Here is a 26,190-nt window from a genome sequence, read left to right as displayed (position 1 = left end):
GACCTGTTAAAGGGTCATGAGGATTGGAATTGAGAAACACTGTTCTATTGGTAATGACGATCGCAAATAATGTTCATGATCAATATTTGTGGTTGTCTTTTGGCAGTAAAGCAACGACATTCTAGAAAGACAAACCTTATTTTACCATTGTGGGAACACAGCATTAGCATAGGCTGCATAACATTAGGTTGCAGTTTCATTGCAGTACTCTAATCATTTCTGTAAAGACGCTGCAGTACTGCAATTAAACTGCAATGTTTGTGAACACAGCCTAATGTACATAGTATTTAAACGAGAAGTCTGGCGAAAATTTGTATTAAAGTATTGTATTGCCCCCCCAAAATTTATACAAATTACCAATATACACTTATTATTGGAAATGCTTAAAAAGTGCTATTTCCCCTGCACTTACTACTGCATCAAGGCTTCACTTCCTTGATAAAATGGTGATGTCATGATCCAACTTCCAGAGCTGTGTGGGCTGTGGCTGCTAGAGAGGATGATGGCAGAGGGGTGCTCAGTGTCCCTCCAGTGCCCTGTGTCCCTCAGTGTCCCTCTACCATCATCCTCTCCAGCAGCCACAGCCCGCACAGCTCTGGGAGTCGTGTCATGACATCACCATTTTATCCAGGAAGTGAAGCCTTGATGCCGTAGTAAGTGCAGGGAAAAAAGCACTTTATGTGTACTTCCCGTAATAAGTGTATATTGGTGGTTTGTATAACTTTTGGGGGGTAATAAACTACTTTAAAAAAAACTTTTTGCCAGACTTCCCCTTTAACTACTTAGTTCCCAAAAACATGCTTACCTGTCTACCGGCACACTTCCACACACTCTTCTCTGGGTCCCCACACACTTAAAGCCAGTGATTGGCTCAGCAGTTACTGTCCAGGGACCCAGAGAAGCATGGGGGATCACGGACAGGTAAGCATAGTGTCAGGAGCTAAGTAGTTAACTTTTACAAGTATATGGCACTATGCATTCTCGCAGTGGAATGGAAATACACAGTGGTGTGCTATAGACTTTAACAGGAAACAATATTGCAGCGGATTTTACTGCCAAACTCAGTGTGAAATCCATTGCAATACTTTAAGTGTGAATGCACCCTAAGGCTGGGTTCACACTACGTATATTTCAGTCAGTATTGTGGTCCTCATATTGCAACCAAAACCAGGAGTGGATTAAAAACAGAAAGGATCTGTTCACATAATGTTGTAATTAAATGGATGGCCGCCATTAATGGCAAATATTTGCTGTTATTTTAAAACAACGGCTGTTGTATTGAAATAATGGCCGTTATTTACTGTTCATCCACTCAATTTCACCGTTGTGTGAACAGATTCTTTCTGTGTTTTTAATCCACTCCTGGTTTTGGTTGCAATATGAGGACCACAATACTGACTGAAATATACGTAGTGTGAAAATAGCCTAAATGTGTACTGACCAACATGATAGGTGCTCATTATTTGGACCTGTTTAGCTGGTCCAAAACCACTTCAACAACTATAGATCAGGTACATTAAGTTAAGAACTTATCACTTACTGGAGCTCCGATTGCTAGGTGTTCTGGTGGGCTTCTCTGAGTGGAAAGAGGATGAGACTAACAAATAAATAATAAAAGTAAAATGAATATAACATAACAGTCTTTTGCCATGTACAGTAAAGATCATATTACACTCAAAGTGCAACTGGTAAATGACTTCACACAAATACATACATATAAGAAAGACACAATACGCAACAACTGACTAAAAGTAGAATATAGGTAAATGAAAGACTGTATTTCCTTTACCAGTCCTTAGCTCGCTATTCCCATGGGTCTATGCAAAGAGCTGTCCCTAGACTACTCAGGCTATCTGAAGCCTACCATAGTACTGTAATTTCTGGGATCCCCCCCTTATCTGCCCATGACTCCTGCATAAACTAGAACTATGCCCACCCACTACACAGAAGCTACAGAACATACCCCACTCAGGTATGTACACTACTCCTGTAGCCAAGACAATATACTGTTTTACACACTGTAATACAGAATATAACTGGGTTTCATCAACAGGACAACACAGCAGCTATTAACCCCTTAGTGACCGCCATGCTGCCTTTTCACGGCGGCCACTAATGGGCTTTATTCCGATGCATGCACCTTTTAATGGCGGATGCATCGGAATAAACTGCCGCCCCCCCCTGCGGAGGATCCTCTGCTCCGGGTAGTTTAACCCATGAAATACAGCTGTCAAATCATGACAGTGGCATCTAACGGGGTTCTTGTGTGTCCCGGTGGGCTCCGCGGGTATACTCACGTGACCGTGATGTCCCGTGCGCAGTCCGGTCCCCCGATGTCTCCATGGTGATCCCGGGGGCCTAATGAAGGCCCCCGGGCTCACCACGGAGATGCCTCATGCTGACAGGCATGGCCGTGCTGAATGCCTGTAAGCATAATGCATAATACAATACACTGCACTACAGAAGTAGTGCAGTGTATTGTATAAGTGGTCAAAGTATTTGCACTAGTGTACAGTAATGTACACTAGTGTAAAAGTTAAAAAAAAGTAAAAAAAAATTAAATGTGCACCAAACACAACCCCCCCAAATAATAAAAATGCATTACATTCCCTATACATAATAATATGTTACTTGAAACAGATCAAAAACACAAATCCTATACATATTTGGTATCGCCACGTCTGTAACAACCCAATTTTTAAAACTATATCTATAATTATATTGCACGACACCCGCTGTAAAAAAAAAAAAAAAAAATAAAAAAAACAGTGCCAGGATAGCTGTATTTTATCAATCCGCTTTAGAAAATACATAATAAAAGAGATCAAAAAGTCATATACATGTAAAACTTGCTATCAATAGAAACTACAGATCTTCCCGCAAAAAATAAGCCCAAAACCATCTCTGTCGCGCAAAAGATAAGAACACTATGGATCTTGCAATGTGGCAACAGTTTTTGTGGGTTTTTGATAGGAAGATACACAAATTTGGTATCACCGTAACCGTAGTGACCCAGAGAATACATGTATTATGTTATTAGTGACCGCTGATACGGATTTTTGCGGCGGTCACTAATGGGCTCTATTCTGCTGCCATCAGCTTTTTACAGCGATGGCGCAGAATAGTGCAGCGGCATCGGTAAGGGCCACAGCCCCCTCCTCCTGTAGCTGAAAGGTTGGGGCAGAGTGTGGGGTCAGTCCCGGCTGGTCCCCACACCGGTGATCGCCGTTATTACCAGTATAACGGTGGCCACCAGTAACTGGCATTGCCGATGCAGCTGAATGCTTTCATCTCTTCTCACTGTGAATCAACGGTGAGAGGAGATGAAAACATGTCCCGCCCCCTGTCCCCAGGATTAACCCTAGTGACCTGGTCACTGACCCTCCCCTCCCTGGGTGGCCATCTGATCCAAGATGGCCGCCACCATCACTGTGAACAGAGACTGTTCACAGTGATGGATTCCTAAAAATGATCAAAGCCCCATTCTCTCCACCACCAGAGGTGGCAGAGAGCATTGGGCAATGATCGGGGGCCACCCAGTGTAGTCCCGGTACAAGCGATCAGTGGTATATACTATATACAGCTGATCGCTTGTTACAAATGCTGCCGACACTTTTTATCCCCTGTCACCAAAGTCAAGTGTCGGGATTACCTGTAACAACCCCCGATTACCTGTAACCACCCCGGATTACTTATAACCACTCCAGTTTACCTGTAACCACCCGGATTACCCGTCACCACCCCAGATTGCAGTCACCACCCCAGATAGCCAGTGAACACCCCAGATAGCCAGTGAACAGCCCCAGATTGCCCGTCACCATGCCAAATAACCAGTAAACACACCTAGATTGCCCATAACCACCCCAGATAGCCAGTAAATACCCCTAGATTGCCCATAACCACCCCAGATTGCCACAGACTGCCTGTAACCACCCACAATTGCCTGTAACCACCCTAGATTGCCCGTCACCACCTCAGATATCCAGTAAACACCCCCAGATTGCCACAGACTGCCCGAAACCACCCCAGATTTGCCCCAGACTTGAATACTTTCCTCTAATACCTGTGGGGTCAAAATGAATTCTTTGAGGGGTATACTTTCCAAAATGGGGTGACTTTTGGGGGGGTTCTAATCTGCTGACACTACAGGGGACTGCAAACACTCCTGGCGCTCAGAAACTTCTTCGAAAAATCACTGAAAATGCTAATTGGCGCTCCTTCCCTTCTGAGCCTGGCTGTGTGCCCATACAGTGGTTTATGCCCACATATTAGGTACTACTGTACTCAGGAGAACTTGCGTTACAAATCTTGGGGTACGTTTTCTCCCTTGTTCCTTGTGAAATTGAGAAATTTCCAACTAAACAAACATATTATTGGAAAAATTAGATTTTTTTCATTTTTACAGTCTAGTTTTGAATACTTTCCTCTAATACCTGTTGGGTCAAACTGCTCACCACACCACTAGATGTATTCTTTGAGTGGTGTACTTTCAAAAATATGGTGAATTTTAGGGCTTCTATTCTACTGACACTGCAGGGACACTGCAAACACATCTGGCGCTCTTCAGAAAAATCTGCCCTGAAAATGCTAATTGGCGCTCCTTCCCTTCTGATCCCTGCTGTGTGCCCATACAGTGGTTTATACCCCCATATGGGGTACTGTTATATTCAGAAAAACCTACATTACAAATTTTGGGGTGCATTTTCTCTCCTGTTTCTCTTGAAATTGAGAAATTTCAAACTAAACAAACATATTATTGGAAAAAAAAAATTTTTTTCATTTTTACGGTCTAATTTTTAATACTTTTCTCTCATACCTGTAGGGTCAAAATGCTCACTACACACCAAGATGAATTCTTTGAGGGGTGTACTTTCTGAAATAGGGTGACTTTTGGGGGAGTTCTATTCTGCTGACACCACAGGGGCACTGCAAACACACCTGGCGCTCAAAAACTTAAGCAAAATTTGAACTGGAAATGCTAATTGGCGCTCCTTCCCTTCTGAGTCCTGCTGTGTGCCCATACAGTGGTTTATGCCCACATATGGGGTACTGTTGTAGTTGGTAGAACCTGTGCTACAAATTTTGGGGTGCGTTTTCTCCAGTTTTGGTTGAGAAAATGAGATACTTTAATCTAAACAAATATATTATTGGAAAATTTCTATTTTCCATTTTTTCCGGCCTAATTGTGAATACTTTCCTCCAGCCCCTGTAGGGTCAAAATGCTCATTATCCCCCAAGATTAATTCTTTAAGGTGTGTAGTTTACAAAATGGGGGCCACTTATGGGGGTTTCCAGTATACAAGCCCCCTAAATCCACTTAAACAAAGAACTGGTCCCTAAAAATTTCAGGACGACTGATCCGGGTACATGAAAGAATGAATGGGGCCATGTAACGTGAGATTTTGAGTGCAAACCAATGATCCAAAGCACACCGCCAGGGTAACGAAGGAGTGGCTTCGTAAGAATCATTTCAAGCTCCTGGAGTGGCCTAGCCAGTCTCCAGATCTCAACCCTATAGAAAACCTTTGGAGGGAGTTGAAAGTCTGTGTTGCCAAGCGACAGCCCCAAAACATCACTGCTCTAGAAGAGATCTGCATGACGGAATGGGCCAACATACCAAAAACAGTGTGTGCCAACCTTGTGAAAACTTACAGAAAACGTTTGACCTCTGTCATTGCCAACAAAGGATATATAACAAAGTATTGAGATGAAATTTTGTTACTGACCAAATACTTATTTTCCACCATAATTTGCAAATAAATTCTTAAAAATCAGACAATGTGATTTTCTGGATTTGTTTTCTCATTTTGTCTCCCATAGTTGAGGTCTACATATGGTATCAATTACAGGCCTCTCTCATCTTTTTAAGTGGTGGAACTTGCACTATTGGTGACTGACTAAATACTTTTTCTCCCCACTGTATGTATGTATATATATATATATATATATATATATATATATATTGTAGAAGTGTCACTGGAAAAGTTTTCGAGGGGAGGTACATCTCACCCAGGCTACTGCATATGGTGAGATGGTGAATCCAGGAGAGATCTGTCACTCAGCAGTATTATGCTGCTGAGTTGTTCTTTCCATTTTCCGGGCCTGGATTTACTGGAATGGTGGGTAGGTTGGTAGTGGGACATGCCATTCCCTTCCCCCCGATCCAGTTCGGGTGTTGCAGTCAGGTGTGCCCTGTTGAGCCTGCAACAGGGTAAAAGCTCCACAGAGCTGCAGGGGAAGGCTCTCAGCCAGGGGCGAACAGCCTGCATGCTGTGTTTCCTTGGAGCAAGGAGTTCTGTCACTGCTGGGGCCTATTCATACCCCGCGATACTGCCTATGGAAGTGTCAGATAGGTGACCTGTGTATTAGTAAGTGCCCAGACGGGCAGGTTGTTTTGTTTTATTCTTAAAGCACAGTGTTGCTGTATTTATTTGGCTGAACTGTTTATGCCACAAATAAACGCCAAGCTATTATTTTCAAAGCCAAGTCTGCTGTGAACTGTGTCAAATCACACCATCCCCGGGAAGATCCCTACAATATATATATATAGGGAAAGGATTTCTATATACATTTTCTGCTTGCAAAATACACTGCCATAATAATGCTGTGTATTGTGCTGTTACCTTTTAAACTGAACAGAGTGTAGGAGGAGTATGGAGATGGAATAACTGATGGTAATTGCATATATTTTCAGGGAGGGGTGATCGCAAGACACTAAATTAATATGGGCTTATTTGGGCTTATTTCCACTTTCTGCGAAACACTGAACCAAGGGGCAATGCCAGTGTGTCGAGATGGGACAATGGAACTTCAATGCCATAAGCTCTTGGATAAAATATTACTTCTCTTTGTGCTTTTAAAACAAAAAGCAGCAGATAAGCACACAGGGTGTAATGGAATACATGTTTTAAGTATGTTACACACTGTTCATTCAGGATAAGGATATCACCTTGTCTCTAGCCACAGATCAAGGCCATATAACCACATGGATGACATTACATCATATTTCTATTACCCATGAATAGGAAAAACAGCACTACACCTGTCCCCAGCTTGTGTGTCATATTACAATTCAGCTTTATTGACTTGAATGTTCCAGAGCTGCAAAACCACACCCAAACACCCATAAAATCTGAGCACATACAAAATAATGCTGTAATTATAGGATATAAAGGAAAAATATAACATCACATATTACTATACAGACATAACAGAAGGAGCAACACAAGATAAATAATGAGTCAAAAGCACCTTTCTTTGATTTATACCATGTGGACAACAAAAATTAAGAAGCATAATTCAGAAGTTTTCTCTGACTAATAACTTCTGACCTATGGACCTATGTTGCCTCAGGTGATTTCAATATTTTTTCCCATGGCACAGACACAGCAGGTGCTAACAGCCCCATTATGACACAAGAGAAACTCAACATCATGCCGACAGCAGAGAAACTCTTTGAATCGTCGCGACAATCCAGGACTTGCATTCAATGTCCGCGTTGTCCGTGTTTCACAGACAGAACACGGGACGTGTGAATGCAGCCTACGGAAACCCCGGCACCTCTGAAATGAGCTGCAATGCAGTACATGTGAATATAGCTTAAATGAGCCTTTTACACAGCTTACAAGGAAATCTCTTAGCATCCGGGCCGTACCCAAAGTGCTGACAGTGTGCTGTATTTGGCAGTCCCCTAGTGAGCATGGTACCTTTTTATAATTTGTCTGTGGAGTGGATTATGTGCAGTCAGGTCTCCTACAGTAATGAGGAGTGAAAGAGGAGTTCAGTATTTGTGCCACACTCTGGCACACCTAACCATTCCTTTCTTCTCACACTTCTTCATGAATAATCTCTGCTGCCCAGCCTCGCTCGCTCACACCATCAGCTAGTGTCTCTTATATCCTGTCAGACTAGGGGTGTGGCTACCTCCTGTTGGCTTTCACTCCACCCATGTCCCAAGGGTGCTATAAAAAAAGATCATTTGGCTCCTTTCTGCCCAGTTGTAGGCTTATTCAGCCCAGGAGAGACCATTGCTAGTGTGAAAATGCCAGAGTAGGGACCATCTCTCGAGGACGCCTTAACGTGGCGACATGGTACACTCAGTTTGATCAAATAGTTTGCTAAGATCCTCACTTTTTAATATCTACAGAGCAGGTGTTTACACTGGGAGGAGTATACACGGTGAGCCCCTGCATCTGTCGGTTGCTGTTGCTCTTCTGTTTTTTTGTCTGTACTATCCTGTCAGACTAATCTGATCTGCTTCTATGAGGTCAGTTATAAACTGGACCTGGGGGAGGCTGTGGAGGCTGTGTATCTGGACTTTTCAAAGGCATTTAATACTGTGCCGCATGAAAGGTTGGTCTATAAAATAAGGATGCTGGGACTAGGGAAAAACATATGGAAATGGCTAAGTAACTGGTTGAATGATAGTAAACAGAGGGTGATTATTAACCCCTTCGTGCTGCAGCTAGTTTGGGCCTTAATGACCAGGCTAATTTTTCAAAATCTGACCTGTCTCACTTTATGCTCTTATAGCTCAGTGATGCTTTAATGTATGCTAGCGATTCTGAGATTGTTTTTTCGTGACATATGGCACTTTATGTTAGTGGCAAAATTTGGTTACTACTTTGTGTGTTTTTTGTGAAAAACATCAAAATATCATGAAAAATTTAAAAAAATTTGCATTTTATGAACTTTGAAATTCTCTGCTTCTAAAAAAAGAAAGTCGTAGTACGTAAATTAGTTACTAAGTCACATTACCAATATGTCTTCTTTATTCTGCCATAATTTGGTAAACATATTTAACTTTTTTAGGGTGTTATGGGGCTTAGAAATTTATCAGCAAATTATCACATTTTCGTGAAACTGATTTTTTTAGGGACCAGTTCTTTTTTTAAATGGATTTAGAAGTCTGGTATCCTGAAAACCCCCATAAGTGACCCCATTTTGGAAACTACACACCTTAAAGAATTAATCTAGGGGTATAATTAGCATTTTAACCCTACAGGGGCTGGAGGAAAGTATTCACAATTAGGCAGTAAAAAAATGGAAAATTTAAATTTTCCAATAATATATACGTTTAGATTAAAGTTTCTCATTTTCAAAAGGAATATGAGACAAAAAGCACCCCAAAATTTGTAATGCAGGTTCTCTTGAGTACAACGGTACCCCATACGTGGGCGTAAACCACTGTATGGGCACACAGCAGGGCTCAGAAGGAAGGGAGTGCCAATTAGCTTTTCCAATGCAAATTTTGCTGAAGAAGTTTCTGAGCGCCAGGTGCATTTGCAGTGCCCCTGTAGTGTCAGCAGAGAGAAAACCCCCCATAAGTCACCCCATTTTGGAAAGTGCACCCCTCAAAGAATTCATCTTGGTGTGTGGTGACCATTTTGACCCCACAGGTATTACAGGAAAGTATTCAAAAGAAGACAGTAAAAATGAAAAACTCGAATTCTTCCAATAATATGTTCATTTAGTTTGAAATTTCTCAATTTCACGAGGAACAAGAGGAAAAAAGTACCCCAAAATTTGTAACGCAGGTTCTCCTGAGTACAATGGTACCCCATATGTGGGCGTAAACCACTGTATGGGCACACAGGAGGGCTCAGAAGGAGAAGGGAAGCCAATTAGCTTTTTCAATGCAGATTTTGCTGCAGAAGTTTCCGAGCGACAGGTGCGTTTGCAGTGCCCCTGTAGTGCCAGCGGAGTAAAATCTCGCCATAAGTCACTCCATTTTGGAAAGTGCACCCCTCAAAGTATTCATCTTGGTGTGTGGTGACCATTTTGACCCCACAGGTATTAGAGGAAAGTATTCAAAAGTAGACAGTAAAAATGAAAAACTCAAATTTTTCCAATATTATGTTCTTTTAGTTTGAAATTTCTCAATTTCACGAGGAACAAGAGGAAAAAAGCACCACAAAATTTGTAACGCAGGTTCTCCTGAGTACAAAGGTACCTCATATGTGGGCATAAACCACTGCATGGGCACACAGGAGGGCTCAGAAGGAAAGGAGCGCCAATTAGCTTTTTCAATGCAGATTTTGCTGAAGAAGTTTCCGAGCGCCAGGTGCGTTTGCAGAGCCCCTGTAGTGTCCGCAGAGTAAAATCTCCCAATAAGTCACCCCATTTTGGAAAGAGCACCCCTCAAAGAATTTATTTTGGGGTGTGGTGAGCATTTTGACCTCACAGGTATTTGAGGAAAGTATTCAAAAGTAGACAGTAAAAATGAAAAACTAAATTTTTTCCAATAATATGTTCCTTTAGTTTGAAATTTCTCAATTTCACGAGGAACAGGAGAGAAATGTCACGCCAATATATGTAAAGCAGGTTCTCCTGAGTAGAACGGTACCCCATATGTGGGCATAAACCACTGCATGGGCACACAGCCGGGCTCAGAAGGGAAGGAGCGCCAATTAGCATTTTCAGTGCAGATTTTTCTGAAGAAGTTTCTGAGCGCCAGGTGCGTTTGCAGAGCCCCTGTAGTGTCAGCAGAATAGATTCCCCCCAAAAGTCACCCCATCTTGGAAAGTGCACCCCTCAAAGAATTCATCTTGGGGTGTGGTGACCATTTTTACCCCACAGGTATTAGAGGAAAGTATTCAAAATTGGCCAGTAAAAATGAAAAACTTGAATTTTTCCAATAATATGTTGGTTTAGTTTGAAATTTCTCAATTTGACGAGGAACAGGAGAAAAAATGTACCCCAAAATCTGTAACGCAGGTTCTCCTGAGTACAACGGTACCCCATATGTGGGCATAAACCACTGTATGGGCATAAACCACTGTATGGGCACACAGCAGGGCTCAGAAGGGAAGGAGCGCCAATTTGCTGGAGCAAAATCGCAGCTAGTAATAGTTATTAGAATAGCGCAGTTACTAAAATAAAATAAAAAAAAAATGAGATTACAGGTAATGTGGGGTGGTTACGGGCAACCAGGGGTGGTTATGGGCAACCTGAGGTGGTTACAGGTAATATGGGGTGGTTACGGACAACATGGGGTAGTCACGGGCAACCTGCTGTGGTTACGGCAACCTGGGGTGGTTACGGGCAACGTGGGGTGGTTACGGGCAACGTGGGGTGGTTACGGGCAACGTGGGGTGGTTATGGGCAACGTGGAGTGGTCACGGGCAACCTGCTGTGGTTACGGCAACGTGGGGTGGTTACAGGCAACGTGGGCTGGTTACAGGCAACGTGGGCTGGTTACGGGCAACCTGCTGTGCTTACAGACAATCTGCGATGGTTACGGGAAACGTGGGGTGGTTACGGGCAACCTGCAGTGCTTACAGACAATCTGGGGTGGATACGGGCAACGTGGGGTGGTTACGGGCAACCTGCAGTGCTTACAGACAATCTGGGGTGGTTACGGGCAACCTGCAGTGCTTACAGACAATCTGGGGTGGATACGGGCAACGTGGGGTGGTTACGGGCAACCTGCAGTGCTTACTGACAATCTGGGGTGGTTACGGGCAATGTGGGGTGGTTACGGATAAACTGAAGTTCTTATAGGCAATCTGGGGTGGATACCTGTAATCTGGTATGGGCACCTCAATCTGGGGGGGGGGGGCCATTGGCAATTTGGGGTGGTCAGAGGCGCCGTGGCGTGGTCAGAGGCGACGTGCGGTGGTCAGAGGCGACGTGCGGTGGTCAGAGGCGACGTGCGGTGGTCAGAGGCGACGTGCGGTGGTCAGAGGTGACGTGCGGTGGTCAGAGGCGACGTGCGGTGGTCAGAGGCATCGTGGCGTGGTCAGAGGCATCGTGGCGTGGTCAGAGGCATCGTGGCGTGGTCAGAGGCATCGTGGCGTGGTCAGAGGCAACGCGCGGTGGTTACGTGCAATCTGGGGGGGTTACATGTAATCTGGCATGATTACGGGGAACCTGGGGGGGTTATGTGCAACCTGGAAGGGTTACAGACAATCTGGGATTGTTACTGATAAACTGAAGTGCTTATAGGTAATCTGGGGTGGGTACATGTAATTTGGGGTGGTTACGGGCAATCGGGAGGGGGTCACTGGCAATTTGCGGTGGTTACGGGCAACGTGCGGTGGTTACGGGTAATCTGGGGAGGGGTTAGGGGTAATTTGGGAGTAAACTGCAATTATTACTATAATAAAAAGTGTGTGTTTTATTTTTTTGTATGTTTGTCACTTTTTGTACTTTACATATTCCTTTTCACTGTATTACTATGATTACTGTGATATTTTCTATCTCAGTAATCATAGTTCAGTGACAGAGACCAAATTGCTCTCTGTCACTTTAAATTTTCAGAGTTGGCTGGTTGTGAAGCGCATGCGCACTTCATAACCAGCCAGGACATCGAGGAGGAAGGAGCTCCAGGAGCAGGTGAGTATATGGGGAAGGGGGGGTGACTGGGGGACGGGGGTGACAGGGGGGGGTGGGGGGCAACTTGGGGGGTGGGGGGACATCACTTTTTATCCCCTGTCACCAATCATTCATGGTGACAGGGGATAAAAAGTGCCAGGAGCACATGGTACAAGCGATCAGCGGTATATAGTATATACCGCTGATCGCTTGTACCGGGACCCAACAGGGGGGTCCCCGATGACTGCCCCATGCTCTCCGCTACCTCCGGTGGTGGAGAGCATGGGGCTTTCATTCATTTAAACTTTTCCATCGCTGTGAACCGACATTAGTCGGTTCACAGCGATGGCGGCGGCCATCTTGGAAATGATGGCCGCCGGGGGAGGGGGGTTAGTGATCGCCCTACTAGGGGGGGCTGATCTGAGGTCTGGGGGACACTTATTTCATCTCCCCCCGCCGTAGATTCACGGCGGGGGGAGATGAAAGGCGGCGGCAGCACCGGTAATCCCCTTTTACCGACGGCCGCCGCTATAACGTTAATAGCGGCGATCGTCGGTTAGGGAGGGGGGCGGGACGGACCCCACACACTGCCCCAACCCCTCAGCTACCTCCGGTAGCCAGGGGGATGGGGTGGGGGCCGTCCCGGCCCCGCAGCCTTATTCTCTGCCATCGCCGTAAAAAGCTGATGGCAGCAGAATAAGGACCCTTAGTGACCGCCGTAAAAAGCCGTATCGGCGGTCACTAAGGGGTTAATGAAACATTCAGATTGGGTTTTAGTTACTAGTGGGGTACCACAGGGGTGAGTGTTGGGTCCACTTCTTTTTAATATTTTTATAATGACCTTGTAGAGAGGCTACAGAGTAGAATCTAAATTTTTGCAGATGATACTAAACTGGGAAAAGTTATTAGCACAGAGGAGGATAGTATATTACAGAGGGATTTGGAGAAGCTGGAGGCTTGGGCGGTGAAATAGCAAATGAGGTTTAATGTGGATAAATATAAGGTTATGCATTTGGGCCGTAGAAATAATAAGTACAGTTATGTGCTAAATAATAAAACACTGGGTAAAACTACTTCTGAAAAGGACCTAGGCGTATTGGTGAACAGTAAACTTAACTTCAGTGCCAGGCAGCAGCTGCCAAGGCTAATAAAATAACAGGCATATTGGGCAAAGAGGCATAGATGCTAAAAATAAGAAAATAGTTTAGTCTCTTTATAAATCACTGGTCAGACCACATATGGAATACGGTGTACAGTTTTGAGCACCGGTATATAAGAAGGACACAGCTGAACTGGAGCGTGTGCAGAGGAGGACAACAAAGGTCATGCGTGGGTTAAAGTACCAAGACAGGTTATTAACCCCTAGACGACCCTGGGCGTACCTGTACGTCCTGGGCCGCCTAGGGGTGTTCAGAGTAGGGCTGCGCGCTGGCCCCGCTCTGAACCGCTGCGGTCCCGGGTGCCGCATGTAGCCGTGCCCGCTAATTAAATATTCAGATGCAGTTGTCAAAGTTGACAGCTGCATCTGAATACATACTGCAGCCTCATCCCTGATGTTTAATGGGAAGATGTTGTCGCAGAGGGGCGATCCCTGTGTTCTTACCTGGCTGGGGTCTGCGCCATAATGGGCTCTGAATGGCCCTGCTCCCGGCTGATATGTGCAGCCGGGGAGCGTCTCTATTAGCTGGCGCGGGTCCCGTTGCTGCGCCGGCTAATTAAGCCTCTAAATGCAGCGTTCAAACATGACAGCTGCATTTACAGGCTTTGCTAGCACGTTCCTGGTGTCTAGAGGGAGATCTGTTCTTCTGGCCGGGCCGGGCCTCAGCGTCGCAATGACGCTGATCCCGACTCGGCAATACATTGCACTGGCCTGCAGCACGCCAGTGCAATGTATCACTAATATAATCTATATACAAGTCCCCCAGGGGGACTTCCCCTAATAAAAGTCCAAACCCTTTTTCCATTTTATAAACATAAACAAATAAATAAACATTTAGTACCGCCGCGCCCGCAATCACCAAACTATTAAATTATCACATTCCTGATCTCGCACGTTAAACTGCTTCAGTGCAAAAAAATTCCAAAGTGCAAAATTGCACATTTTTGGTCGCATCAAATCCAGATAAAATGTAATAAAAAGCAAATCAAGAAGTCGCATATGCGCAATCAAGGTACCGATAGAAAGAACATGTCATGGTGCAAAAAATGACACAGCTGACACACAGCTCCATAGACCAAAGGATAAAAGCGCTATAAGCATGGGAATAGGGCGATTTTAAGGAACATGTATTTGTTAACAATGGTTTGAATTTTTTACAAGCCATCAAATAAAATAAAATTTATACATGTTATATATCATTGTAATCGTAACGACTTAAGGAACATGCATAGCAAGTCAGTTTTACCCCAGGGTGAACAGAGTAAACATGAAACTCCCTGAAATTAAAACAAATTCCTTTTTTTTCAATTTGACAGCGCAAATGATTTTTTTCCGGTTTCGCAGCATATTTTATGGGAAAATAAAGTCTGTCATTGCAAAGTACAATTGGTGTCGCAAAAAATAAGGGCTCATGTGGGTCTCTAGGTGAAAAAATGCAAGTGCTATGGCCTTTTAAACATAAAGTGGAAAAAGCAAAAACAAAAATTGGCTTTGACCTTAAGGGGTTAAGATAATGAAAAGAGACTTCCCCCAACTGCGTTAGATGTGGAGGGGATCCAGGAGACTGGTTACATCTACTGTGGAATTGCCCTAAGATAGGAGACTATTGGAGCGCAGTGGTTGAGATTAACCAAGTTACTTTTTACAGCTAGACTGCAAATAATTGGATGTCTCCCAAAACTCCTAGTGTGGCTGCATGGAGGGAAGCTTGTAGGCTATATGAAAGCTATGAGAGGGAAGGAGAAAAGATAGACATATGAGTGAGAAAGGAGAGGAAGGGAATTATTGGAGAAATAATTTTACTAACCTATGTATTTCAGTCGGATTTGCTCGTTTGGGGGGGGGGGGGGGGGTTGATCGTAATGTGTTTTTTTTTTTTTAGATAATGTAGTTGTGTATGTTTCATACTATTGTTAATCTTTCTTTCTAAAATAAATAATAATAATAAAAAAAAAAACATTAACTATGTTACTATGTTATATGCGCTTAAAACAATATTTCTTGGGGTATAATGGCTGTATCTTGCTGGTGATGGTCTGTGCCAATTCAGGAGGAGTAAAAGTGGCCTTTGGGGACTTCTTGCGCTATGTTCTAGCTGCTTTTACTTTTAGTAAAGGCCTGTGAAAGAGTTCACGCAAGAGGTGTCCGGCCATCAGCGTGCCTGGTGCCGTCCTATTTACTCCTCAGCAGTGCTGAGTGCTGATCATGGGGCTGCTTGTGTCTTTTGGCACCTCCTTCCAACTTCTGCTGCTGTGATACCTCCGGCCACTAAGGTGTGTATGTAACCAAATTCTCTGAGGCAGCTTGTCGCCACATGCTATTGCCACCTGCACCTATTTAAACCAGCTTCACCTCCTAATATCGCAATTGTGCTTTCTAAGCAAAGGTGCATTTCTGTGATCCTGCAGTTACTACTAGGGACGGTCTGAACAGAATTCGGTTCGGGATCGTACGGACTTGAACTCTCTGTAATGATTCCCGCTGTCTGCCCGCTCCGTGGAGAGGGTGGATACAGCGGGAGGACAGTCTGGAAAACTGGGATACAGCCATAGCCATAGGCTGTATCCCAGTTTTCCAGGCGGTCCTCCCGCTGTATCCACCCGCTCCATGGAGCAGGCAGACAGCGGGAATCTAATGCCGAGCGTTCGGGCTCATACGAACCCGAACCTCGGCAGTTTCGGACCATCCCTAGTTACTACGCATGAGTTAGGGCCGTTTTACACAATGAACAGAGGAGCAGAGCAAGAGGCCACCTTAACGATTCTTACAGTATATTGGTTGGGAAGCCCATTGAAGTCAGCTGAACTCTTCTGCTGCCTATTCTGTTACGCGGAAAGGCACGGCAAACCGTTGCGGATCTTCCAAGCATGTTAAAAGACCAGGATCAGCCGACACTGTCCATGTCGGCTGCTAGTTGCTGTTCAACATGTGCTATTACAATAAATGATTATCGGCCCGAATAGTCGGTAATGGGTTAAGAAATGTCGATATTGTTTAGTGTAATAGGGCGCTTAGCGAACCCAGTGGAATGTGTTGTGTGTGGGCAGGATGTTTACTTTTGGCATGTAGTGTAGAGTTACCGGACAAAGGTTTTTAATAATTCTAAGTATCCACTTTTACATTTTTTTTTTTGTTTAAAGCGAATGTACCATCAGGTACCGTGGCCCAGTTCCCGTGTATGGCGCCATTCTATTCATGGACTGTGTAAATGGCTAAGTGTAAGTGCAGGCAGAGCATTGGAAGATAAGGGAAACTTCCTGGGTAAGAGAACAGTGCTGTAGACCCCGCTATGCAGACCATGACCCTCCCCAACTAACCTTCCCACCCAGTACTTGAAGCTCTTAAACCAAAGCAATGCTCTTAAAGGGGTTGTCCAGTAAAAACCTTTTTCTTTCAAATCAACTCGTGTCAGAAAGTTATATAAATTTGTAATTTACTTCTATTTAAAAATCTCATATCTTCCCATACTTAAAACAACACTTCCTGCAGGACATATAGTAGTTTTATTTATATTCAGACACAGTGCTCTCTGCTGACATCTCTGGCCAAGACGGAAACTGTCCTAAACAGAAGAGGTTTTCTATGGGGATTTGCTAGTGCTCCACACAGCTCCAGACATGGACAGAGATGGCAGCAGAGAGTACTGTTTCTGAATGTAAATAAAACAACATTTCCTGGGAAGACTTGAGATTTTTAAATAGAAGTAAATTACAAATCTATATACCACCAGTTTATTTGACACCAGTTGATTTGAAAGAATTTTTTTTTTCGCTGGACAATCCCTTTAAAACAAGTTACAATTTAGAAAAAATGTGAGCTCTTCTTGTAAAACGCTCTCAATCCCAGTTACTCTTAAACCAAGGTACCACTTTATTAATTGACTTATTGATAGTGACAGTAACAGAACCTACTAATGTTCGGGTTCAGCCAAACCTGGAGCAAAAGAAGTTGGATGCAGCCCTAGGGCTGCCAGGAAAGAAAGAATACAGCTTTGGATTACCGTTTGAGGTGGAATTTTGAAACAGCTAGAGGGCTGTGAGTTTGATATTCTGACAGATAGATATGTGATAAAGAGATAGAAAGAAGGATGGAAGGATGCATATATAGATAGAGAGAGAGAAAGAAAAAGAGATATAATCAGAAATATCGAGCAGTACTTCTAAACATCAGTAACGGGTGCCAGTAGATAATGTCCCAACCACGGACAGCAAGACATCCAAAATTTCGAATATTCCACAGCATTCCACTTGAATAAGGAGAAGAAAATTTATTTGCATGTAATCACACAGTAAGCATGTACATGTAAGCACAGCAATTCGTGCATCAGGATAGAGAGATAAATAGGTGATAAGGTTATAAATAGGTGCAACATTTCAGACTATTCAGTGTGGTCTGTTTTCAAGCAGTGGTCTGAAACATGTCTATTTTTTTCACATTTTAGAGTGCTGGAGTGGAGTTTTTTTTTTCTAGATAGATAGAGGATACAGAGATAGATGATGAGATAGAAATATAAGGTAGATTGATAGATTTAGTATAAAATAGATATCTACCAGCTCATCAAGTATTGTGGATTGAACATGTACTGTATGTATGACCCTAACCACTAGCTGACAACTTGAAATGACTAAAAGCTTATTACCTATACAGCAATTATATGTAGGCAGAGGTATTTATGTTAAAGGGGTTCTCCAGGATATCTTGCAAAAAAAGTGCCATACCTGCCCCTAGGTTGTGTATGATGTTAAAACTTGGCCGCATTCACTTTTAGTGGAAATGAGCTGCACTACCACACCCAAACTGAGGAGAAGAGTGGTGCTGTTTAAGGAAAGAAGCAGCTATGTTTATGAAATGTAGAAAGTATTTCACACTGTTCTCCATGCCGATTCACTATCAGCAATATAGTAGAATATACCCTTTATTATTTGTAAAGCATTGAAGTCTGCGGAGTTTCCCTATGGGAAACAAAATCGGTCGGGTGCCAATTGAGACTTACTCCCACCCCCCTGGCCCTCACTAGAGATGAGCGAAATGGTTCGGCTGGTATAGGATCCGGTTCAGATTTTTCCAAAAGTCCGAGTTCGGTCGGATTCGGATTTTTGGAAGTTGGCTCCGAATTTTTTTTCCTGTTTTCTAAAATGGCGGCCGCCATTTTAGAAAGCAGGAAGTGTTCTGGGTGGGAAAAGTGCTTTCCCATGATGCCCGGAACACATCCAATCAGCAGGGATGTTGCACTGGCCCACCCCCTGTGTGACGTTGGTATTGCTTTAAGAGGAGAGGTCACATTACCGCATGAGGCAGTCTGCACAGAGAAAGGAAGTAGACTGTTAGCAGTGCACAGATTTTGTCAGTGACAAAACGCTGCTGCTGCTGAGAAGATATTGTACAAAAGCAAAGACAAAAAGATTATTAGGAAAGCGGAGAGGAGAAACACATAGGGGGAGATTTATCAAAGGGTGTAAAATTTAGACTGGTGCAAACTGCCCACAGCAACCAATCACAGCTCAGCTTTAGGCAGTGCTGAAAGGAAAGAGGAGCTGTAATTGGCTGCTGTGGGCAGTTTGCACTAGTCTAAATTTTACACCCTTTGATAAATCTCCCCCCATAGTGATTGAGAGAGAAAAATAGAGAGGGCGAAAGATACATAGGTAGATAGATTAGGCATAGTAGAGCATAGGGTGCACAGAACAAAAATGTGCTATACAGATATCCAAGTACTATACTGTCACCCTTGCGAGAGTGTATATGGCATACGTGTTTTCCTGAGACACAAATAAATACCTTGTGCATATCTGTGTAATAAAACTCTAAAAAAAAAGTGCTATACAGATATCCAAGTACTATAGTTGGACCCTTGTGAGAGTGTATATGACATACGTGTTTTCCTGAGGCACAAATATATATCTCTTGTGCATGTGTGTAGAATAAAACTTAAAAAAAAACAAAAAAAAAACCTGCTATACAGATATACAAGTACTAAAGTGGGAAGCCTGCTAGACTGTATTACAGAAAATACTGTTCTCATCTACCAAGTGTAGAAATTATAAATATATAGTCATGGCACAGCGGCAGCAGGAAACCTCACAAAGCGTTTTAGGCAAAGGGCAGGGCAGAGAGTCTGGCTCAAGGGGCAGAAGAGAAAGTAGCGCAGGAAGAGGGTCCAGTGGCAGGCCTGAGCTTCCTTTGTCACACCAGGGTCGTGTCCACACGTCTAATTCCACAGTCCTGGAGTGGCTGGCTCACACTTCGACGTCCACAAGGATGAGTAGTGAGACAGCCAGCCAGGTATCTGTGGGTACCTCGGACACGACTCTGACTTGGCACGGGCACGCAGCAATTCCCCCACCTCCTCCATCAGACATCCTCATCAACATCCCGCTAACTTTTGAACCGCCGCCTGCAAGGGAACTGTTGGCATCTATGAGCAGCCAACTGCTCTTTGATGACGATGAGCACGTGGGGGAAGAGACAGGGGACAATCAAGTGGAGGGCAAAGCTGTGTCGGAGGCGATATCAAAGCAGGCCCATGACAGGCCTGGCAGAAGAGCAGTAGGCAGTAGACGAGAGAGGGATGGACAGGAGCCTGATGAGAATGATAGCATCATTCTGGAACTGGATGATGCTACATCGGATGTTACATGGGATCCACGGCAGGAGTTGGCTTATTCAACGGATTTGTCAACCCGGAAATCAGTCCGCCAGCAGGCCCGCCACAACTAAGAAGCAGACAGGCAGCAGTAGTCAAATAAGTCGCAAGCGTAGCCGGGACAAGCAGATGACCACTTGCAGCCTGTCGGTACTAGACTCTACACCTCACCTGTATGGTAGTTTTTTAAAAAAGTGCCAGGAGGATACCTATGTGGTAATCTGTTGCCTGTGCGACAGGCGCATTAAAAGAGGCAAGAGTTGCCATCCTGGCACCAGTGCCATGGTTGCCCATATGAAGAACCATCACCTTTCCGACTGAGAAAAACGGGGCAATAGTGGGTCACAGCAGGCCCAGGCAGAGAAGAAAGGGAAGCAGGGAAGAAATTCACACGGTCAGACCTCCTCTGTGGAAGGGAGTGTGGCTTCACTCCCTTCTTCTGCTGGTGGCCCCTGTGTTGCTAGCAGTAGGCAGCCTGTCATCATGGAGTCCCTATACCGGAGGCAGACATATGCACCCAGAAATCCTGCAGCAGTCAAGCTGAACGCCCACCTGGCCAAGTTGCTGGTGCTTCAGGCTCTGCCGGTTAAAGTGGTGGACTCGGCACTACTTTTCCAACACAGCTGTGCCGGCCATGTATAGCTATGTTCGCGATAACGTTGCTCACCCACTAAGCCATTCAGTGAGCAGACATGTACATTTAACCACAGACATCTGGAGCTGTAATTACGGGCAAGGGCAGTATATGTCCATTACTGCTCAGTGGGTAAATGTAATGTGGCCGGCGGACCCCCAGCAACTTGGCCAGGGAAGGATGATGACACCACCCCGTTGTCGCGGTCCGCCTCCACCTCCTGCAGTAGGCCCAAAGCCTCCTCATCAGCCAGTGGTCCTCCCTTGTACCACTTGGAGTCAGCCACTCTCGTGGCTGACTCCACGCCATCTGAAAGTTGGGATGGTGGTGAGTGACAATGGGAGCAACATTCTCTCCGGGCAGCTTCAAGGAGGTATGAGGCACGCCCTGTGTATGGCACATGTTTTAAACCTAGAAGTTAAACACTTTCTAAAGTCTTCATCCCATTTACAGACTGTGCTGTCAATGGCTAAAAAGCTGTGTAACCATTTCAGCCATTCAAGTCGCTCTCACCACATTCTCCTCGACCTGCCGCGGAGGAATGGTCTTCCCAACCATCGTCTCATTTAGAACTCCACCTTCCACATGCTGGACCGGCTCTATGAGCAGAGGAAGGCCTTGACGGATTTCCTCTTGATGCAGGTGGACACGGCGCGCCTCCCCCCTGTGTAACCTGGAGCTCGGGCAGTGGCAGCTCATGCGTGACACCTGCCGCTTGCTAAGACCCTTTGAGGAGGCCATCTTTCTGGTCAGTGGGCAAGACACAGGACTGAGCGCCATCATACCCATGCTTCATGTACAGGAGCTGATGCGACTCAGTGGGGAGGGGAAACAGGTCTTGCCACTGTTGCCACTGGAGAAAAGCTTGGCGGAAGAGGAGGGAGAGGAAGTTGAGGAGCAGGAGGACCTTTCATCAAAATGACCGCCACATGGATAGATAAGGACTTTGTGACACCTGCTCCTGATACCACAGAGTAAGATTTGGTCCTGTTGTCACCAAGATGTAGGACCTTTTCTGCTTATATTTTAGCCTATATGTGAACTAGACCTCACTGGTCATTCCACCATTGCTGCTGCTGCCCTGCTACCTCTTGCCTGTCCATGGACCTCATTATTCTGCTTCCTCTGCTCATTTCACCCCATTACATTACTCCTGCCCTGCCTCCATGTTGGCTACTGCCGCTCCTGCCCTGGCCTCCATGTTAGATACTGCTGGGCCTTCACTGGCATCCATGTTGGCTACTGCTGCTCCTGCCCTGGCCTCCATATTGGCTACTGCTGGGCCTTCACTGACCTCCATGTTGACTACTGCTGGGCCTTCACTGGCTTCCATGTTGACTACTGCTGGGCCTTCACTGGCCTCCATGTTGACTACTGTTGCTCCTGCCTGGCCTCCATGTTGACTACTGTTGCTCCTGCCTGGCCTCCATGTTGACTACTGCTAGGCTTTCACTGGCATCCATGTTGACTATTGTTGCTCCTGCCTAGCCTCTATTTTGAATACTGTTGCTCCTGCCTGGCCTCCATTTTAACTTCTGTTGATCCTGCCTGGCCTCCATGTTGACTACTGTTGCTCCTGCCTGGCCTCCATGTTGACTACTGTTGATCCTGGCCTCTATTTTGACTACTGTTGATCCTGCCTGGCCTCCATGTTGACTACTGTTGCTCCTGCCTGGCCTCCATGTTGATGACTGTTGCTCCTGCCTGGCCTCCATTTTAACTACTGTTGATGCTGCCTGGCCTCCATGTTGACTACTGCTGCTCCTGTACTGGCCTGAAATGACTATTGCTGGACCTCCACTGGCCTCCAATGACTACTGCTGCTCCTTCACTGCATTTGTGACATTTTTCCTGCATAGACCCTGTAATGGTGAATTTCCTGCATAGACCCTGTAATAGTGAATATTGAAGTCTAAAAAAAAAATTTGACTTTGAGATATTGAAAAGATAATGATGTTACTGACATGTAGAGCCCTAAATTCAACCAAATACACTACCCCCGTAAAATATAGATGCTTTAAACCATGAAATCCGAAGAAATCTGAAATTCGGTCGAACCGAACTTTAAAAAAAAATCCGGGAGTCCGGTCGGAACGAACTTTTGAAAAGTTCGCTCACCTCTAGCCCTCACCCAGGCTGAACTCCTAGCTAAGCCCCTGGTTCAGAGTGTCAAGATGGGACCAGGAAGTCACCAGATCATCAGCAGAGTAAATAAATATTTATCAACTGGATTATCCAGGCTTAGCAACTAGAGATGAGCAAAGTTACAGTATTAATGACGCAATTTAATGTTTTTGTAGCTCCTCTACTAATCATTTTATTATAAGTTTTCAATTATTCTTCAATAAAATGATTAGTAGAGGGGCTACAAAAACATTAAATTTCAGGAAGGCTAATTTCCAAAAACTAAGAGAGTACCTTGGGAACATAGAATGGGACAATGCCTTCAGAAATAAAAGTACACAAGAGAAATGGGACATATTTAAAAGTATCCTGGGTAAATCGTGTTAACAACACATACCATATGGGAATAAAAGTAGTAGAAATAAGAGAAATCCAATGTGGTTAACTTCAGCTGTAAGGGGTGCAATAAATGATAAGAAACAAGCATTCAGACTACTAAAACAAGAAGGTAGTGGGGAAGCATTGAGCAACTACAGACAGAAGAATAGAATGTGTACAAAACAAATAAAAGAAGCAAAAATAGCAACAGAAAGAAGGATAGCCACAGAAACTAAAACGAATCCCAAAATGTTCTTGACCTATATAAACAACAAAAGACTTAAAACCAAAAATGTTGGTCCCCTCAAAAACAATCTGGGTGTAAAGGTGGAGGGGGAAGAGGAATAGGCCAGTCTACTAAATACATTCTTCTCTACTGTATTCACAGAGGAGAATCCCATAACAGAGGACATGACTAGGGATAATGTAAATCCTCCCATAAATCTCACCTGCCTAACACAACAAGAAGTGGGGAGACGCCTTAAAAACATTAAAATCCATAAGTCACTGGGCCCAGAAGGTATCCATCCTAGAGTTTTGCAAGAATTAAATACTGTGTTAGACAGACCGTTATTCCTAATATTTAAAGATTCTATTAAGACAGGGATTGTTCCACAGGACTGGCACATAGCTAATGTGGTACCAATATTGAAGAAGGGGTCAACGAGTGATCCTGGAAACTACAGGCCCGTAAGTCTAACATCTATAGTAGGTAAAGTATTTGAGGGGTTTGTAAGAGATGCTATACTGGTGTATCTTAATGAAAATAATCTTATGACGCAACACCAGCATGGGTTTATGAGGGATCGGTCCTGTCAGACTAATCTGATCGGCTTCTATGAAGAGGTAAGTTATAGACTGGACCTGGGGGAGGCTGTGGATGTTGTGTATATGGACTTTTCAAAGGCATTTGATACTGTGCCGCATGAAAGGTTGGTCTACAAAATGAGGATGCTGGGACTCGGGGAAAACGTATGCAAATGTATAAGTAACTGGTTGTGTGATAGAAAACAGAGGGTGGTCATTGATGGAACATATTTAGATTGGGTTTTAGTTACTAGTAGGGTACCACAGGGGTCAGTGTTGGGTCCACTTCTTTTTAATATTTTTTATTAATGATCTTGTTGAGGGGCTACAGAGTAAAATCTCCATTTTTGCAGATGATGCTAAACTGGTTAAAGTAATCAGTACAGAGGAGGATAATATCATATTACAGAGGGATTTGGAGAAGCTAGAGGCTTGGGCGGAGAAATGGCAAATGAAGTTTAATGTGGATAAATGTAAGTTTATGCACTTGGGCCATAGAAATATTAAGTACGTTTACAGGTACAGCTAAATAATAAAACACTGGGTAAAACTACTTCTGAAAAGGACCTGGGGGTAGTGGTGGACAGTAAACTCAACTTTAGTGATCAGTGCCAGGAAGCAGCTGCCAAGGCTAATAAAATATTGGGATGCATCAAAAGAGGTATAGATGCTAAAGATGAGAACATAGTTTTGCCTCTTTATAAATCACTGGTCAGACCACATATGGAATACTGTGTACAGTTTTGGGCACCGGTATATAAGAAGGACACAGCTGAACTGGAGCGGGTGCAGAGGAGGGCAACAAAGGTCATTAAGGGAATGGGTGGGTTACAGTACCAGGACAGGTTATCAAGCTTGGGGTTATTTACGCTAGAAAAAAAGACGTCTTAGGGGCGATCTGATCACAATGTAAAAATATATGAATGGACAGTACAGAGATCTTTGTAGTGGTATTTTTACTCCGAGGTCTGTAACCATGACAAGGGGGCATCCTCTACGTCTAGAGGAAAGATGATATCATCATCAGCATCGACGCGGGTTCTTTACTGTACGAGCGGTAAGACTGTGGAACTCTCTGCCACATGATGTTGTCATGGCCGATTCATTAAATACGTTCAAGGGAGGCCTTCATGCTTTTCTTAAACAATATAATATTACAAGTTATGGGCATTAGATTTCCGGTGATACGTTGATCCAGGGATTGTTCTGGTTGCCATTGGAGTCGGGAGGGAGTTTTCTCCCTGTGATGGGGGAATTGTCGTCTGCCTCAAAGGGGTTTTTGCCTTCCCTAGATCAATACAGTAGGATTTCCCTAGGTTGAACCTGATGGACTCTTGTCTTTTTTCAACCTTATTTACTATGTTACTATGTAAATCGCTTCGTTAGCTTGGCAGTTGGATTATCAGACAGCTGCCTTTGCACTGTGTTGCTCTGCGTGCCTAAAAAAGTTAGACCCAGTCCAGTGAAGCTAGGGAGTTGCCCAGCTTTTCCAGGCACCTGAAGCAAAAGCAGCCATCTGATAAGCAGACTGCCAAGCTAATATTGTAAATTCGCTCATCTTTATTAAAAACATATCCCCGTTTTCCTCCAGGAACAGCACCACTCTTGTCTCGAGTTTGGGTGTGGTTTTGCCACTCACTGCTATTGAAGTGAATGGAGATCATTTATACTAACACGGTCAACCTGGAAACAGGTGCAGTTTAATTTTTTTCCCCAAGTTAGTAGCTGTGTTATTTCCACACCTCAATAACCTCTATACAGTGGTACCTTTGTTTAAGAGTAACTTGGTTTAAGATCATTTTGGCTTAAGAGCTCACAGTTTTTCAAAATTGTGACTTGGTTTAAGAGCATTGTTTTGGTTTAAGAGCTGCCTGTACCGGGTGGGAGGGGAAGTGGAGGAGGGGCATGGTCTGCATAGCGGGGTCCACAGCACTGTACTCTGACCCAGGAAGTCTCCCTCACCTTCCAAATCACAGCAGATCCAGATCAGGCTAGGGCTTACATCAGGGGACAGGACTGTGGAGGTAATCTCTCCATAGCTGTAACCCCTCTCTTCCCGGAGAGAGTGCTGCATGTATGTGCCCACATATACCTCGCTCATTCCTTCCTGCTCCGTGCAGTCTCTGTCAG

The 26,190-nt window shown here is 44.4% G+C and overlaps 1 protein-coding gene across 2 annotated transcripts in view; it reads right to left on the bottom strand.

Moving 5' to 3' along the window:
- SH3GL1 (SH3 domain containing GRB2 like 1, endophilin A2) overlaps window positions 1-26,190 on the bottom strand; it is a 247,184-nt gene that overhangs the window by 2,220 nt on the left and 218,774 nt on the right. For both annotated transcript variants that reach the window (XM_069962566.1, XM_069962567.1), the window contains exon 8: window positions 1,541-1,597. In XM_069962566.1, the coding sequence (XP_069818667.1) occupies window positions 1,541-1,597 (57 nt within the window). The remainder of the gene's footprint in view (window positions 1-1,540; window positions 1,598-26,190) is intronic.

This window comes from Dendropsophus ebraccatus, chromosome 3, assembly GCF_027789765.1.
Source record: "Dendropsophus ebraccatus isolate aDenEbr1 chromosome 3, aDenEbr1.pat, whole genome shotgun sequence".
NCBI classification, from domain to species: domain Eukaryota; kingdom Metazoa; phylum Chordata; class Amphibia; order Anura; family Hylidae; genus Dendropsophus; species Dendropsophus ebraccatus.
The sequence above is the reverse complement of the archived record's forward strand: the minus strand, read 5'-3'. Positions and strand labels throughout refer to the sequence as shown.